Below are 17,756 nucleotides of genomic sequence, written 5' to 3'. Positions count from 1 at the left end.
GGGAGAGATGAATTACTCCTCTTTGGCGGAGTGATGTTCAAGGTGAGCTGATGGGACATCAGCCGGGGTGTTCACATTTATGTTTGTTCCAAATGAGAGATGATAACTCATTGCGGGACTTATTTATTACCTCTGTGTCCTCTCATCTCCGTGGAATTAACCTGCCTTTTAGCCAGCGTTATTGATCCACTCTTTTACCAATCAGGTAGTATTTTTTTGTCTCTTCCTGTCTTCCTCGCTAGTTTTAAAATGTGACAGGTGGTTTCAGGTCACTTCAGCATCCCATTTACCTCCAGTTCCTTCTTGCCGTAAGGACCGCTTTGATTTGATTTGTTACGATTTTGAGACAACTGCCACCGAGACATCTGTCAGCTTCCCAAGGGGACGAGGCTAAATTTCATTTGATTTGTGCCCTCGGTGCATTGAAAACTGCACTCTGAGACTGCATATTTCTACTCAAAGATAGACAGTTGCCATAGTTGTTCTGAATGAAAGCTTTTTATGAGCTCTTATAATCTCCCAAGACCAGATTTCTATAAGAAGAGTTTAAGTTTACTGTCTTCAAATGAGATTTTGAAAGTTTCCAAAACAAATCAGGGGATACTCCTCAGCTCCGGTGCAAGCGTCTGAATGTTGTAGATGTTCTTTCTACTAAAACTTTATTCTCTGTTGGAACAGTTTGAACAGATGAACAAATAAAATAAGAGTTTCAATATCTTTACTGACCTGCTTCTCTGTATTTAGAAAATATAAAGAGTCAATGATGTGATGTAATCAACAAATTCAGAAGAATTGAGGTTTACCAAGTAACATCACTCTTTTACTACACGTTTTCATCATTCTCAAGTGTTTAGTGAAAGGTCTGAATTGGAGGCAGGCCTCTCGAAAACCATACTGTGTGTCTATGAAGCTTCACTAAAATTAAAACCTCCATTAACAACAAAACGTTCATCTCTACACCATAAATACCCTTAGCTCGTTTTTCTTCTTTGGACCCTAGGTACATTTTTTAGGACACTTGGTAGAACCAGATTGCAGACATTCACATGCATGCTGTTTCCCAAAGGGCATCTATCTCAGCTTCAATTGAGATGCTTCTGTTACCAGGGCAACAGGATCTGAAAAACCTTTTTGCCTTATCTTCTCCTTAGGAGTTGGGTCCTAAAAGCTCATTCACTCTCTTCAGTCCAATTGGACCGTTCCATAAATTTTTGAAATGTGAAGTGAGGGGACTCGCATATTTATTCCAGCTGCTCCATCTTGTTTATTATGTTGATGTTGTTAAGCAGTAATCGCCTCACATTCCCCCTGCTGCCGCTCTTAAAGTCCTGCCTCCTCTCCAGCACCACTCATGAGTAGCATTTCCATTACCTCTAGATCCGTGCAAAACCCCAGTATCCAAAAAGAAATGCTGTAATGGAAACGGCTCTGGTTTGAAAAAAAAAAAACAACCTCCCAAATATTGCAAAAAAACTTTTTACACTTCCACAAGGTGGTTTTTCAGGCGTTTCGATAATCCACTTTATATCCACTTTTTATCGTAAAAGTGTAATGGAGACATGACTTTAGTCTCCGATTCTACAGAAGGGGGTGATGTTGTTTTACCTCCAATACCTTTATCTACATATTTAACAGTAGAGATTTATCAGATTGGAGTCGAGACGCCAAAAACTCAGGTGTGTAATCATCAGGAAAACCTTTGGCATCTTTATTCTCATTTCCTTATAATCACATTCTCTAATTAATACACATATTTTGCATGTTTTACATTCATGTGTGTGTTTTTAAATAAAGTCCATGGATGCAGATGAGAGGTTTCTATTTCAAAACAGTTCCTTAAAACAAGGAGTTCACTGGTAGAACATTGTTCACCCCTGGTGTCATCAACAGCACCTTCATATGAATTGAAAGTGACGATGGTTTTTAAAGTTATTCCTGGACCCATGTAGCTTTATTTGGGTACGATGGTTCCTGAGAGTGTTCAGGAACAACAGGGGGTTTTGACCTTCGGCCTTTAGATGCAGATTTCACACGTCGCCGTGGATGTTTTCATAAAATTCTGTTCTGCAGATGCTGAAAGACCATCACGTTTAGTTTCCTGCCCAAGGAAACTTCATAACTTTGCATGGCTACCACACTTCTGGCTAGACGGCGCTGATCCATCGCCGCCCCAAAGAAAACAATTTTAAACAATTTTTTTTCATTTAGCACAATTCAGAAACACAGAGAAGGAGGATATAAAACGTTAACCACCCTTCTACATAAGAGTGTCTCTCGTGTTTTTTTTCCCAAATCTTTTTATTGAGATTTTCACAATAGAATGTCTGACATACAGACATCAAAACAGTCTGAAAAACATGTAACAGTACATTGATCTGTCAATAATGCAGGGAAACATCTAAAACATGCAGGACACCGGCCCTCGAGGACCGGAATTGCCTACCCCTGATTTAGAGAATAAGTTTGTGTGTTAAACCAGACTCGGGGCAGGCATCCACCAGTATTGACCAGCCGGTGGTGAGGAGAGAGATAAAAGCATAAATGTGTGGAAAAAGTGGAGAAAATGAGAGATGGTCAGAGGTTCGCAGGAGGTTCATCCTTCATCTGTTGGCCCATTGCAGCATAACTAAAGGGCTAGGTCAGAGCCACCTGAGCCGGCACTAAAAATAATGTTGTGAGTCCATTCACATGAGCAGAATGTAGTGGTCTGCCCCCAGAGCTTATTACACAAAAGATGAGCATGACGGCTGAAGGATCTGCCTCCCACTGCAGCGCTGAAGGAGAGGGAAGTGCTCTGTTTGAAAAGCCGGGTCCTGTAAGCTCTTTAAAACATTTGGGAACTTGGTCATTAAAGGCTTTGTGTGCTTGAAGAAATAGAGGCGTTTTTTTGTTTGTTTGTTTGTTTTGCATTTGTAATCTAGATTTCATACACAATGAAGTGAAGAAAAAACCATCTGAGGGAGTAATTCTCTTTCGATCAGTACTCTCGCTGTAGCATTTTAAATCAGCTAAAAGCTTTTTCAGAGACACAGAAGATTGGTAATATTACGAAGGTGAAAGAGGCTGCGGCTTTAGTCTCGTTCTATGTGTGAGATTATATCCTGGTTAAAAATAACTGTCGTCCTCAGAGAAGTGAAGCATGGAAAGCTTCTACGCTGTTAAACAACATGTGTTTGAGGAGTCTGCAGCTCTATACAATCACTGCAGTGTTATCTAAAGCAAACACAGGCTTTTCACATATTTGTTTCAAAGACATGCTTTAAGCTGAGTTAATCTATTTATGTTATCTGACCTAATAAATTAATATATCTGAAAGCTAGCTTTGGGAACTTTGGGAAACTTCCGTCCAATCTTCCAAAACAGATCTACATTCACAAATATAATTTCAACACTAAGTGGAAACATACTCTAGGGTTTGGTGAGATGAGAAAAGATCAGAAAAGATCTTGAATCCAGATATCCCTGATTGTTTTTGGAATAAATGGAGTCTGTGTTCATCAAGGACGAGAGAAATAATATTCTTTTTAAAGATGGGCCGTTATCAACACGGGGTCCAACAGCAAAGCTCTGTGTTGGTGCAGAGGTCGTCTATCCTTCCATGAAGGGAGCATTCATTCAGGAAACAACTCTGAATGGGTGTTTGCATACACAGTATTTCGCGGACCGTTAGGTGAACCACATTATAAGGCACAATATCAATGAACGGATCTATTTTCATACATAAGGCGCACCAGGTTATAAGGTGCATGATAAAACATAAATATAGCAAAACAAAATAGTCTGGTAAGTCAAACTTTATTCAACAATAAGCAATAATAAGAATATTGTTCAGTTGTAACCAAAACAGAAAAATATGCTCACATTTTTAATCATTCATCTTTATAATAAAAAGTGGAGGAGGTAAGCATTGTACTACGTTCTGTTCTCTGATTGGTTCATCGTTGCCATAGTGGACACCTGAAGTTAGTGTGAGGTTGGAACAACGTTGTATTCCAACATTTGATTATAATTGGATTATGATATAAATTTGAAAATTGGCTTTACGCTTGTTTTGAAGTCTAATTACAGTAAGGTAATGTGGACTAGATGTTGGATGATGGTTGCTTGCCAGCGCTACATAATTAGTTATGTAACGTGGTCTGACGGTACAACCCGTATCCAACCAAGGATCGACTTCCATGTGTCAGCTGAACGGTCCGACAATCAGTCAAGCAGAGCGGCTTCGTCACTATCAAAGTCGCACGGAAACATTTTGACAGATTTTTGAGTTCACTACAACTGATTCGAGGTCAGTAAAATTTTCAAAACTCATACATAAGGCGCATTATAGGGCGCACTGCCGATTTTGGAGAAAATTTAAGGATTTTAAGTGCGTAAAATGCAGTAGTCATTTTGAAGTATTTTTTTTCCTAATGCATCTGTGCATTTTTCAGTAAGAAAAAAGCAAAAACCACATCCTGCACACTTTACAAGGACATGGCTGAAAGCTGCACTGGCCTGCTGTTGTCCTGACAAGTCTCCATTAGAGGTTGTGCAGAATTATGAAACTCAATGTTTGGAAAAAAAACAGCCCAGTACTGCTGTAAACTTTCAGACGTGTTTGCAGCAAGAACGGGACAAAAAACACTTGATCACTTCCTCGGTCGGTATCCTTAATCTTTACTGTCTTTTAAGTCTTGTGAGAAGGAATAACAATAATACTGAGCTTAGAAGTGTTACTGTTTGGATTACTTTGAAAGCGTGCGAGGGAATAATTAGGACAAAGGAAATGAAAGTGATGAGGCAAAGCGTAAATTATGTTGTAGTAATAGTGGATACAATGAAATAAAAGCCAAAGTTAATGTAAGAATCACCATCTTTTCATCATCCATACGCAGCCTTTTCTGATTTTATATTTATGGGGGGCTTCCTTATGCTAACAAACAAATCTCTAGAGTAAATGAAGTTCTTCTGCTAGATTAGAGAGGAGCTGAATCAAAGACATTAAGCTCCATGTTTCAGCCTATAATTCTCAAGATCCACTTGGATGCTAGTGTTACAAACTGCAGTCGTTTAATTTGTGCTCATCACTAATTTGAGTTTTAAAAAACTCAGCATTAAGTGCCGCCCACTGCTGTCTTTTGTCTCACGCAATTTAAGGCGGTTCGAGTGAAGTTTGTAATAAAAGTCAGAGTTTGGGATTGATTGCGAGGCTGGAGCGTCGACTGCTGCTGCCGTTTCTCCACCTCAGACTCACGGTGTTTCTCCAGCTGCAACCAGGTTTCTCTGAGAGAGAATAAATCAATATCACGATCAATTATTAATTCATTTACTGACCTAGACAGAGATGAGAGTGATCTAATATTTAGTAACACCCATTTTTCTTTGCTCTGCTCCACTGGTTCCTCAACTGATTCCACGTGAAGTGTGAATGATTTCTACCTGTGAAAACTTTCATTCTCTCTGAGGTTTCCTGTCAAATTAACTGGCTCATACGTATGCTGCGTATGACCAGTTAATTTAATCTTAAATCTAACCGTGAATACGGGATTCTATGTGGTGTTTGTTTATAGAAGATGCATATATCTTTCATCAATAATAACTCCACAGCTTTGTTAACCTTGTATTGACATATTGTTTCTCCTAATGCAGATCTTTCAGGGCCTGCTTTGTGTTTTCCACAACCTCGGTGACGGGGACTACAACCTAACCCTACCCAACTACCGCCTCGACAACGGCGAATGGCACGAGGTCTTTCTAGATCGGCATGACAACGAAATCACTTTGCGGCTGGATGGCGGCGGTGGACAGCGGGAGGTGACGGGACTGAGGGGCCGGAGTCGAGAGATCGTCATTGACCCCACCGCGGTGATGCTGGGAAACACTCTTCCGTCGGTCATCAACAAGAGCTTCCAAGGTGGGCTGTAATAGAAAACACGGCCGTCTGAGAGAGTTAGTCAGTTATAAAGCTTTTCAATGGATATGTGTTTGCCATGTACTGTGGTCTCAATGATATTCCCTGGGAATTTGGGAGGAATGGGAGGAATTTGGGAAGTAAACAACCAATAAACCCAACTTCTTCCTTCTTACCTCCATTAAAACCCACGCCTCCTGTACACATGGCCACTCAGCATGGCATCGTGCTTCATCCCTTCTGTTCCTTCACAAAAGAAAAAAATGTGTAGGGTGCATACATTTATTTACATTTTTTATAACCTGTTTGACACTTCTGAACAGATGCATGTCTTTACGTTAATGTACAGACAAAGGACCACAAAGGAACTTTTGTCATTTTAGCTCAGTGGGCCCCCTATAGAAGCTGAGGTCTCTTCCTAAAAGTGTCCAAATGTGTCTTCAAATTACATTAATACTGATATTTCGGCATGATAAGTCATTTTTACTGCTTCATAAATTGTGCCACATTGAAAGTGTTACGTGAACATCACCAGATCCGATCTAGTCAGACTGCCATGGCTAATTGTTACCGGTAGACACATGGGGGTATCAGATTACTGGAATGGGCTACGTTTGAAACCAGTGCTTTGTTCGGTGACTGGTTGAAAGATACAGGGTCCATCTCTGCAATCCAAAAAACTAGTTAGTATCTGCTAACCACTGCTTTTTTCTTGCTACGTAGTTTGGGTCTTGCTACTTGTATGCAGTTTTTGCTGGCACACCTATGTCTCCTGTGCTGTGCTCCCACGTAAGCGGTGAGAGCGGTGCGTCCTCTGTCCTTTCTGAAAAGCTTTCTGTGCCGAATTTATTGGGAGTGGGGGGAAAAAAAACCACTCAATCAGTGATGCACTCCAGCAGTTTGATGCTCGAAAAGAAATCTTTTAAATGGCGAGGTCATCAGGTCTCTAAATGAATTGACTTTTTCTAAATACAAAAAAAAATAATCTTGCTGCAATGAAATAATGTGCCTGTGTTCTCCTTTTCCCAGAATTCCATCAATCACTCTCAAATAAAGACAATTACTATGCCCGTCATGTTTTATTTTTGAATCAGAACAATGTAGCTTTTTTAGTTTTACAACAGAAAACAAGACATGTGTCCTTTTTCCTGTGTAACGTTTTAGAGTTTTTAGTTTATTCTCTAAATTACAGTTTAGCAAATTTCCAATTTCCGCCTGAGGAACTTTCGTCTTTCCTTGGCCTCAACTGGTTTTGGGGCAGCTGAACTTTGGCCCTATAAACACTGCCTGTCCAAGCAACAAGTCATTTATTATTTTCATCCGAAGTTGCATAATTGTTTTGCCTAGTACTGAAGATGGATGATGAAAGTCTTCTCCAGCACGTCCCAAAGAGTCTGAGTTGGGTTAAGGTCTGCACTCTGCTGTGGTCACTCTGTGTGGGAACATGTCTTGCGGTCCCTGACCCACTCCTTCACAATTTGAACCCGATGAATCCTAGCATTGTCATCTTGGAATATGTCCATTGATGGAATAACCTGGTCATTCAGTAAATCCTGACCTCATCAAGGATGCTGAACCTGGACCTAACCAAGTTCAGCAACCCCAGGTCACAGCACTGCCCACAGAGTTGTACAGTAGTAGGCACTAGGCATGATGGGTGCATCACTACATCCACCTCTCTGGGTAACTCTGGGTATATCAGACCACATGGCCTTCTTCCATTGCTCCAGGGTCCAATCTCGATGCTCCCCAGAACACTGAAGCCATTTTTCCCCAATTAGCCTCACCTTTAAAGCAGCACAATGTAACTTTCAGCTTTTGTTGAGTTTGGCGGCTCCTTTGGACAAAAGCGGTAGTGCTTTACCAGTAGTGTGGAAGAGTTCCTACCATCCACCTCGAAGTTACATAGTGCCAGTGAAGGAGATACAGACCCCTCAGACCATGACAGAGGTGTCATTAAACCTGTTGGAAGTTGATGTACCATCACAATGACTCTGGAAATATGATATTAAGGTGGAAAAGTTACGTAGTGCTGCTTTAAGTGGTTTTAAGTAGCTACACAGCTTTTTAGTCCCAAACCCTTTAGTCCTCTTCTCATTGTTATCTGGAAATACAAAGCTGTTCCTTCTACTTTTGTTGGTTTTTTTTTTATGACTTTAATTCACTAAAAGTTGAAGTGATAGTCGATCATGATCATTCAAGTTTTTTTTTTCTGACCACATTTCTACTATGAAGATGATGGTTCCCCACCATCCTTCCCATGTTAGTAATGCGTTTGGCAGTTCTTGACCCAAAAATGAGTAGTTTCATTAATCTCTTTAGATGTTTTCTATGCTCGATGCCAGTAGTTTGACCCATTCGAAACAGATCGACATCTTTTCCACAACCAGAGGATGTGCCTTCTGACTGCTCACTGCATCAGTTGGGGTTAAATAACCTGTTGCCATCTGAAACATAACCATCCACTCTGTAATTGGCCAACGGAAGGCTCATACCTGTTTGCCTAGATAAATCCAGGTGGTGACTTTCCTTTTTTTTTTCCTTTTTTACAACCCAGTGTATTTGTGCAGTCAACTGCAAAACTTGGCATTTCACACTTTCACAGTTTGTTCCTGTTATGTCGCTTTACACAAAATTATTTTCACTCTACAAATGCAAAATCAAAGATTATATTCTCAGAATATGTATACGCCTCTTGTCAATGTCTCCATATTTTCAGCAACATTTAGCTAATGGCACTAACAGGCAAGTAACACAGGGTTGGATAATAAAACAGTGTAAAAAAACCCACCTCATGCAGTACTCTTAAATCAAAATAGACACCGAGCACAAACTCCTGCAAAAGAAGGGCAGAGCGCCAAATCTCAGGCAAGGAAGGTGCTAATCAGAGAAAAGGCCAAGCAGTTCTACCTTGAAGAATGAGCAGAAATCCCAGAAGCTAGACGTGCCCAATTTATAGAGACATAACCCAAGTAGTATCCAGCTGTAACTGAGGCAAAAGGGCACTCTTATCAGGGTTTCTTCTCTTTTTCTTCTTTTGGTAGGTGTGTTGTGTTGATCAAATGATGCACACTTTCTAAAAAAAAAAGAAAATCTTATTTTACCCCTGGTGAAAGAGCCTAAGAGGGCACCATTACCTTGGCAGGGGTGTCTATGCAGGGACTGACCCTTGCAGAGGAGGAAGCGTGGGTTATCACACGTCTGCAGTGGTTATGTAACCAACGCAGGCTGATCTCAGTGCATCTCTGTTCTCTATTGTAGATCTAGTTGCTTCCATCCAGACTTGGGCAGCGGTACAGAGGAAGGGCTTTTTTTTTTAAACTACAGAGAAGCACTTTGTTTCTTTTTTTTTTTCTTTTTTTTCACGGCTTGGGGAACACAAGACCAATCCCTCTGTAGGATACGTATGCACTGCAACCTCAGCACCAAGTTCCTGCAAACAATATTCCCTCCAAAGTAGGTCAGATCCATTGTGTGTCTGCTTCTTGCTGGGAATGCTATTCTGAATCGTGCTGTCTCAAGTCAAAATGCTTTTAGACTTCATTTGGGAAAAAGAATATGAGCATTTTGTTGATCCAAAAAAAACCTTTAGTGGTATTGTCTACCCTAATGGATGGAATTGATTTGAACGTCTTTCCTGATACTTTAGCTTCGTTGCCAGTTAAAAGGCAGGATGTTTTTCCAAGCAATGGAAATAATAATATGAATATACAATAAATGAATAAGACCTAAGTTGTGCAACATCTGTAAAGATGCTTTCTGGTGAGAAGAGAAGGGTATCCAAGTTCATTTAGGCCAACCGTCTTTCCTGTGTGCACTTCTCTCGCACCTGACACATGAAAAGAACCATGATTGATTGATTGATTGGCTGGTTGACTTATTGAGTTTAAATGGAAAGTGATGTGTTTGATGTGTCACAAACTAGAATAAAAAAGTTGCTGTGCCATTCAAAGCACGCGAGTCAGGTTTAGAAGCATTTGTTCTGAGCAGCGCTGCCAAAAATAGATCCTGTCTCTATTCATCCACACTTTTAAAGGCAGGGCTCTGACATTTACAAATGCTAATGAACAATTGATACGGTGCATTAATGGCTAATCCACCCAAGTGTGGGATGATGTTCATTTCCACAGCTGGCTGTGTGGAGTTTCCTGTGTGTGAGAGCGACTGATGCCGGCTGTGAAATAACAGCTGATACTAAAAGCTAAAAGTTCTGGAGTGGTGACTTCTAACACACACACACACACACACACACACACACTGAGTGGGAGAAACTAGCGCTCAATACGGCTGACTGGTACAGTCTGTAAAATAAAAACCAAACAACCAAAACTATTATCCAGGAACTCAGAGGACTATGTAACTATGCATAGAAAAAGACAACCCGCTCAAATTATATAATGATAATATATTCCACTGACACCTTTGATGCAAATGACACTGTTAACTGAACAGGGAAACCAAATCTGCTGGTAGCCTGTGCTAAGCAAGCAAAAGGAAGTTACTTACTTACTCTTTGGCTCTTTGGTCGTCTGTTGATGGCAAGAAATGCAGCTTTTTGTCCTGGACTGTCCAGCCGACAGCTGAGCACTGCCAGTGCCTACCAGTTATGAACTGGCCTCTGTCTTTTTATGTACTCTCCTGTTCTTCACGTCTCAGCCCGCACCCTAATGATTAATGCATACATAGAGGCCAAATAGATCAAATCAAACTTTATTGATATACCACTTTTTGTACAATAAAGTGCAGCACAAAGTGCTCAACAGTAAAAGCAAACTCAATCCCACCCATCTGCCCATCTCCATGCCCACCAACCCTCATCCCTATCATTGATAAAACATGTTCTAAGATTAAAAGACACAGAGGAACCAGTGAGGAGCACCCGGGGGGCCGGGCTGCCTTGCAGGGGGCCACGTACAGTAGTATGGGCGGTGGTGTTGGAAAGCAGGCTCACCATGGGTTCTTGTATTAATGATTTTAAGAGGGTCGTGCCGGAGGACCTGAGGGTCCACGAAGGTTCTTAAGGTAAAACCACTAAGATACGAAGGTGGAGGACCATTAAAAACCATAAGACGTACCTTGAAATGGATCCTGAAAGACACGGGGATATCAGCAGAGCTGGGTAGAGGAGCCAAAAATTGTACTCAAGTAAAAGTACTGTTACTTCAAAATAATATGACTCAAGTAGAAGTAAAAAGTAGTCATCCAAATAATTACTTGAGTAAAAGTAAAAAAGTACTTGGTGAAAAAACTACTCAAGTACTGAGTAACTGTTGAGAAACGTCTGATTTATTTTTTTAACACAATCATTCAAACAGACAAAAGTACAAAATAATCATCTTCAGGCAAATAAAATAATAAAATAAATTAAAATTAATAAAAAAAATAGCTTAAATTAAAATAAGCTTAAAGTAAATTCAAGTACTTTAATAAATAATATAATAACAGAATAAAAAAATAAATTAAGCACAAGAAGCACAACATTTCATGCCTTTGTACTTTTATTTTTTAACCAGGCAGAACTAGAACAAGCCCATGAACTCATAAAAACTCTGTGTGTGTGTTTGACTCTGTATATATGTGACAAAACATGCAAAAAACTAAAGATGTTCCCAAAGAATCACCCAGTGATGTCATGAGATTGACACGTACGCGCAGGATTAAAAGAAAAGTAACAGCTCAACGTAGCCTAATCTAGCGGAGTAAGAGTAACAGTTCCTTCTTCACAAATCTACTAGTAGTTTTGTGAAGTAAAAAGTAAGTAAAAGTAAAAAGTATAGTGATTCAAAACTACTCCTAAAAGTACAAAATTTCCCAAAATTTACTCAAGTAAATGTAACGGAGTAAATGTAACTCATTACTACCCTCTTCTGGATATCAGTGCTCATTGGTCCAAGTGGGCCGACGGTCACATGACACCACAGCACGAGTGGATGCCTGAAAGAGGCAGGAACACTTTCAGTCATCATTTAATTGTTGTTCTTTATATTCTACAGTGTAGATAGAGGATTCTGTGCACTCTGCTGCTTTCATTCATAATTTAGGTGGACTCTCTGAACACCTAATTGGGAATCAGCACCGTTTTAGAGCAGCAGGATTACCTGTGTCCTTCCTGCGCACACTGAGAAGACGGTCTGCTGCTGCTGACGGCTGAGACTACCCCCTCAAATTCTGATAGGCAAATAAAAGACATAAAAATAAATGTTATGATTATTCATTCCTTTATTTATTTATTTACTGTAGATGAGCTTGACGCTACACTGTTATGTCCTGTCAGCCTCGGTTCTTTTTGTCTTTGCTGCTGAGCGACAGACACTAACCGGTGTGTGGACTGTGTGGGTCTATAATTACATGCCCGATGGAAGTCACGTCAGTCCTAGCTCGCTTTATGGTGATTTTATTTTTTTTTAATTGTAGAAGCGAAGATGTTCTTTACAAATCTGATCTCATAACAAAGCTTCTGCAGCGACACAGTTAACGCCTCCTTCACACCTCATCTAACAAGCCTCGGATTCTGTTTCTCCATCATTTTCCTCTTATCCGTGGATGAAAAAATGTAACTTGTTTATTTTGTAATTCTGCTAGTCATTCATGAAGCCAGAGCATGTCGGCCCAACGGGCCCTGACAGCTTCACAGAGCTGTGTTTGATTGGATCTGCTCAAGAGTTATGGCAGAGAAGCTCTTCTGTCATATTATTTTGTCGGGACAAAGTAGGTGGGTCAAAGAGCAGAATTAATCTAATCCAGGACCAGCCAGAGAGAAAAGTGGTTTTATCGTTTCACAGCCTTTGCAATCACCTGGAAATAGTCTTTTGAAAACGCAGGTCCTGTTCTTACTTTTACCTCTGGGGCTACTCAACAAACGTTTGGGGCTGAAGCCTCAGACGCCCGGACCTAACGGAGCCGATGCAGCATCAGTCACACACATATACAGGTAAAAGCCAGTAAATTAGAATATTTTGAAAAACTTGATTTATTTCAGTAATTGCAGTCAAAAGGTGTAACTTGTACATTATATGTATTCATTGCACACAGACTGATGCATTCAAATGTTTATTTCATTTAATTGTGATGATCTGAAGTGGCAACAAATGAAAATCCAAAATTCCGTGTGTCACAAAATTAGAATATTACTTAAAGGAGCATGAGGCTCCTTTTAAGAAATGAGACTCTCTAGCGCCACCCTTCACCACGACGGCCGTTGGGGGTACTGCAGCCAACAGTGAAGCCGGCACGGGAGAACGGGGAGAACGCGCATGCAGCGTCACGTGACGTCACATCCGCAGCCCAGCGCGGGAAATTTGGGCCCGAATTGCAGCACATTTTGCAGCACACCACCTGTTCAAGGCAAAGGAGAGATACACTAGACGGCTCATTCTTTTTGGTTTGGAACGCTTCATCTGACATTATTACTAGAAAACTTAAAACGTATACGAATTTTTTTCATAAATTCTGCCTCAATCCGGCCTCAAGCTCCTTTAAGGCAAATACAAAAAAGGGATTTTTAGAAATGTTGGCCAACTGAAAAGTATGAAAATGAAAAATATGAGCATGTACAATACTCAATACTTGGTTGGAGCTCCTTTTGCCTCAATTACTGCATTAATGCGGCGTGGCATGGAGTCGATGAGTTTCTGGCACTGCTCAGGTGTTATGAGAGCCCAGGTTGCTCTGATAGTGGCCTTCAACTCTTCTGCGTTTTTGGGTCTGGCATTCTGAATCTTCCTTTTCCCAATACCCCACAGATTTTCTATGGGGCTAAGGTGCCCTCCTTGTGCAATGTGTCGATGGTCGCCTTTTGGACAGCTGTCAAATCTGAAGTCTTCCCCACGTTTGTGTAGGCTTCAGAACTGGACTGAGAGACCATTTAAAGCCCTTTGCAGGTGTTTTGAGTTAATCAGCTGATTAGTTTGCGGCACCAGGTGTCTTCAAAATGTAACCCTTACACCAGGGGTCACCAATCCTGGTCCTCGAGGGCCGGTGTCCTGCATGTTTTAGAGTTTTCCCTGCTTTAACACACCTGATTCTAATTAATCATCGTCATCAGCTTGTCATTGAGGGCTGCACAATTCTCTTAACGACACAGTCACTTTTATCACGTTGCAATGAAGCAGCGAAACATGTAAAACATGCAGGACACCGGCCCTCGAGGACCAGGATTGGTGACCCCTGCCTTACACAATATTCTAATTTTGTGACACACGGAATTTTGGATTTTCATTTATTGCCACTTCTAATCATCAAAATTAAATGAAATAAACATTTGAATGCATCAGTCTGTGTGCAATGAATACATATCATGTACAAGTTACACCTTTTGACTACAATTACTGAAATCAAGTTTTTCAAAATATTCTAATTTACTGGCTTTTACCTGTACATCTTATACAGATTAGGAAATATTTGCATTCTATAAATACGAATGTAAACAGAATTTATACAATTATTTTTCTTTTTCCTTTGGCTACTGGAAAAATTTAGAAGCTAGATAAATAAACCGGATATAACCGGAATATAAACCGGAATAAACCTACTGGCTGAAGAAACTGAGCCCACTGGGCCGTTCAAAAAATCTTCATCAGTCTGAGTTGATTTGAACTTCGATCAACTCCTCACTAAAAGCATACTCTGGAAATGCTGCTTAAAACTCTGATTTGAATTTATGAATGTCACAAACTGGCCACATCTTCCCATTGCTTCTGAATTAGTATAAGGTGTAAAGGTGTATCCTCAGCCAGCAGGTCTACGTGGGGCAGGTTATGAAAAATATTGTTGTGCAACTACGGGGAAGTTTAAAAAGAGCAAGGTACATTTTTCTGACCTGTTCATATAAGGACGAGACGGGGACTGGAGAGACACGCGTGTGCCTGGAAAGGGGTGACTAATGCAGACAGTTCAGGCCTTGTTTTCTGTCCAATGAAGGATTCAAGAGCTGGCACGAAGTGGAAATCCTGGACATCACCAGCAGTCAGTTGGAACTGAAGAAGCTTTTTGGATGACAGATGACACCTCTCCAGGAACCAATTGGGGGAAAAAGTAGTCTGTCTTTCTATTCAAGCACTTTTGAATCTCAGGATACAGTTTGACTGGAAATAAGTGAGATAGCATTTTATAACCCTGGGAAGAGGTCAGAGAGTAAGAGATGCGAGCACAAAGGGAGCTCCCTGGAGTTGGTAGGAAGTGTAGACAGCTGAGCCTGAGGCAATAAAAGACAATGCAAGGGTTTATAAATTGATTTTAAAAGCATTTCTCTTTAACAGAAGTAGAGGTGATAGACCGTGGCAGGGATGTAGGAAGTTAATATCTATGGATATTATTCATATTTGCATTTACCTTGGTGGAAACACATAGAAAGAAAGAAAAATAAAATAAAATCACCAAGCAAGCAATAAAGTAACAAGATGAACACAAACAGCGTGTCCAGACAGATCACTGCCAGACGCCTGGGCCTGCATACGAACAGAGCAAGCACCATTGAGAAGGCTGTGTTTTATGAGGAGGATGAAGCAGCCTGTCCTCAATGCATCGATGCTGACTTCTAATCTGTGCTGGAGAGCCTCCCGACATCCTCAGCAACTGCCTGGTACAACAACCGCTCTGTGGCCGCTCTGAGGGTTGAAAAGAGCAGTCCAATGTGCTCCAAAGAAGCCTCAAAGCTCAGGCTCCAAGGCTGATGTGCAGCTTCTTCCCTGAGCTTTGAACCACAAGCTGATTTATGCACCTCACTGAACATTTGGTCCACACAATGTTCCTTTTTTAACAATGTGTTTTCATCGCTTTTTAATTTGAGGTTTTTATCACACTTTAGGTATTTTTTTCTTCTTCTATTTTAAAACGCTGGTTTTGGGAAACAGTTTTTCTTTCTTTCGTGTTAATGTCAAGCTGATTATGATTATAAAGGAACTTTGAACCTTCGAGTAATAGTTTGAACATAATCACTCAAATAGTTGGTGTTTTTTTTTTAATTTAATTTACCGTTTTCTTTCCAGTAGGTCCAGCATCTACTTCCTATAGTAGGAGCTGTATACATAACTGACAAAAGAAAACTATGGAAACAGCTCAGTTTAATATATATCTAAATATAACTAGTTTATGTAGTAGGGGAACGTTCTGGCTATGTAAAGCGCAGCAAAATTAAATTGTAATAAATGGCCTCTTCTTCTTCAAATCAATTAGAGGAAAAACTATGGACTCACCTTGTAATTTGCATTTCTAAAACAAATGCCAGCAAAAGTATAAATATGCAAATTAGTTCCCAGTTAAATAGAGTATTTGCAGACCTTTCCAGGCTGTTGCAGCTGGCTGACTGACAGGGAATGTGGCTCCAACAAGAGAGCTGTCGAAACTTTGCTAGGGATTATAAAACCTCCATTAAAGAGTTGAAGAAGAAATTAAAACAACAGGGAAGAAACAAGAGTCAGTATTTGAGACCAAACTTTTAAAAATCGCCCGAAGGAAAGGGAATTTACATATAGGAAACATAAATCATCATTATCACCTTAAATGGAAGAACACAGAGGCTGGAAGGAAACAGTCATGGGCGCCGGATGATTGGATGAAAATGATATCCACTGATGAATCACGACTGTGCAATGGTGGAGGGGATGATGCTGGGTCTGGAGCTTGGTGCAGGTCCAATAAAACATAAAGATGACTGCACAGCACATTTCGTCACCCGCCGACGATACGAGGTTTGCCTGGTAAAGAACCGGTGAAGATGGAAGTCATTCAGTCGGCAGTAAATGCACAGCAGAACATTGAAATCTTGGACACTTTTCTCGTTCCATTTATGAAAAGGTTAAGAGATGATGAGTCCATCTTTCAGGGTGATGCCACAGAGCAAAGAAGGCTAAAAACCTTTCCTCAGAAAAGACATATTAACAGAGGTAGCGAACAGCCTTGGGTCAGTCTGATTGAACATTTACGGCGGATATTAAAAAAAAAAACGCCCATGACGAGGCTCTATCTATGAAGGGAACAAGGAAGCTAGAACCTGACTGACAAATGATTTTCATTTGTGATTTCTGTGCCTTGAGAAATTCAAGTCACAGAACAGATTTCAGAGAAAAGTAGCAGCGTAATCGTCATAACAGTTCAAGCAGCAGAATCAAGAGCAATGTTAGCATTGCTGGTTGTGTTACTGCTTTAAAAAAGATTTTTCTTCTTCTCCTACATCAATACAGTCATTTCACTCTGTTTCCACATCAAACAAAATGTCGCTTGACTGGGAAGTATTTTATTGAATGCCCTTTCCAATCCTCAAAGTTAACTCTGCTAACAAGGGCACATCAAAAGACAGAAGCCATCAGCCATCTCTTCCCATCACATAACCTCACAAGCCAACTTAATGAGTGAGCTGCCTTGATCAGCATGTAGGTAGGATTTTGTATGTTTGTCACAGACCTGATCTTCCAAGACTTCATTGGTGCAAGTGGGAGGACAGTACTCCCTCTCAAGGGCACTTATTTGTCATGATTACTGATCAACGCTCTTACCAGGGTAAACTGTTTCCACACAAAGAAGCTTACTTTGTGTGGCTGCTATCTTGCGTTCATGTATACGACCAAGACTCCTTCAATTGCAGTGTGCCGCAAATAAAAAGCTGGACCGTTTTTTACTGTTGAGTATTATGATGTTTGCTGAAAGTGAGGACATCATGTTTCAACTAGGGCTGGGGATCGATTCAAATGTCAAGAATCGATTCGATTCCGATTCTTAAGATTCAGAATCGATTATCAAGATTTGATTCGATCCAATTCGATTCCGATATTGATTTGGGTTAGTGTTATTAAAACTGTTTTTTGAGCTGTCGCATGAATTATATGACTGTAGTTCTGCAAAATATTACTACTAGTATTATATTGAG

The 17,756-nt window shown here is 40.4% G+C and overlaps 1 protein-coding gene across 1 annotated transcript in view; it reads left to right on the top strand.

The window, feature by feature from the left end:
• The window catches only part of si:ch211-186j3.6 (neural-cadherin), a 361,581-nt gene that overhangs the window by 296,724 nt on the left and 47,101 nt on the right, over positions 1-17,756 (top strand). The window contains exon 33 of the mRNA XM_061737325.1: positions 5,632-5,896. Coding sequence (XP_061593309.1) covers positions 5,632-5,896 — 265 coding nt within the window. The remainder of the gene's footprint in view (positions 1-5,631; positions 5,897-17,756) is intronic.

This window comes from Cololabis saira, chromosome 2 (genome assembly GCF_033807715.1).
Source record: "Cololabis saira isolate AMF1-May2022 chromosome 2, fColSai1.1, whole genome shotgun sequence".
Lineage (NCBI taxonomy): Eukaryota > Metazoa > Chordata > Actinopteri > Beloniformes > Belonidae > Cololabis > Cololabis saira.
The sequence above is the reverse complement of the archived record's forward strand: the minus strand, read 5'-3'. Positions and strand labels throughout refer to the sequence as shown.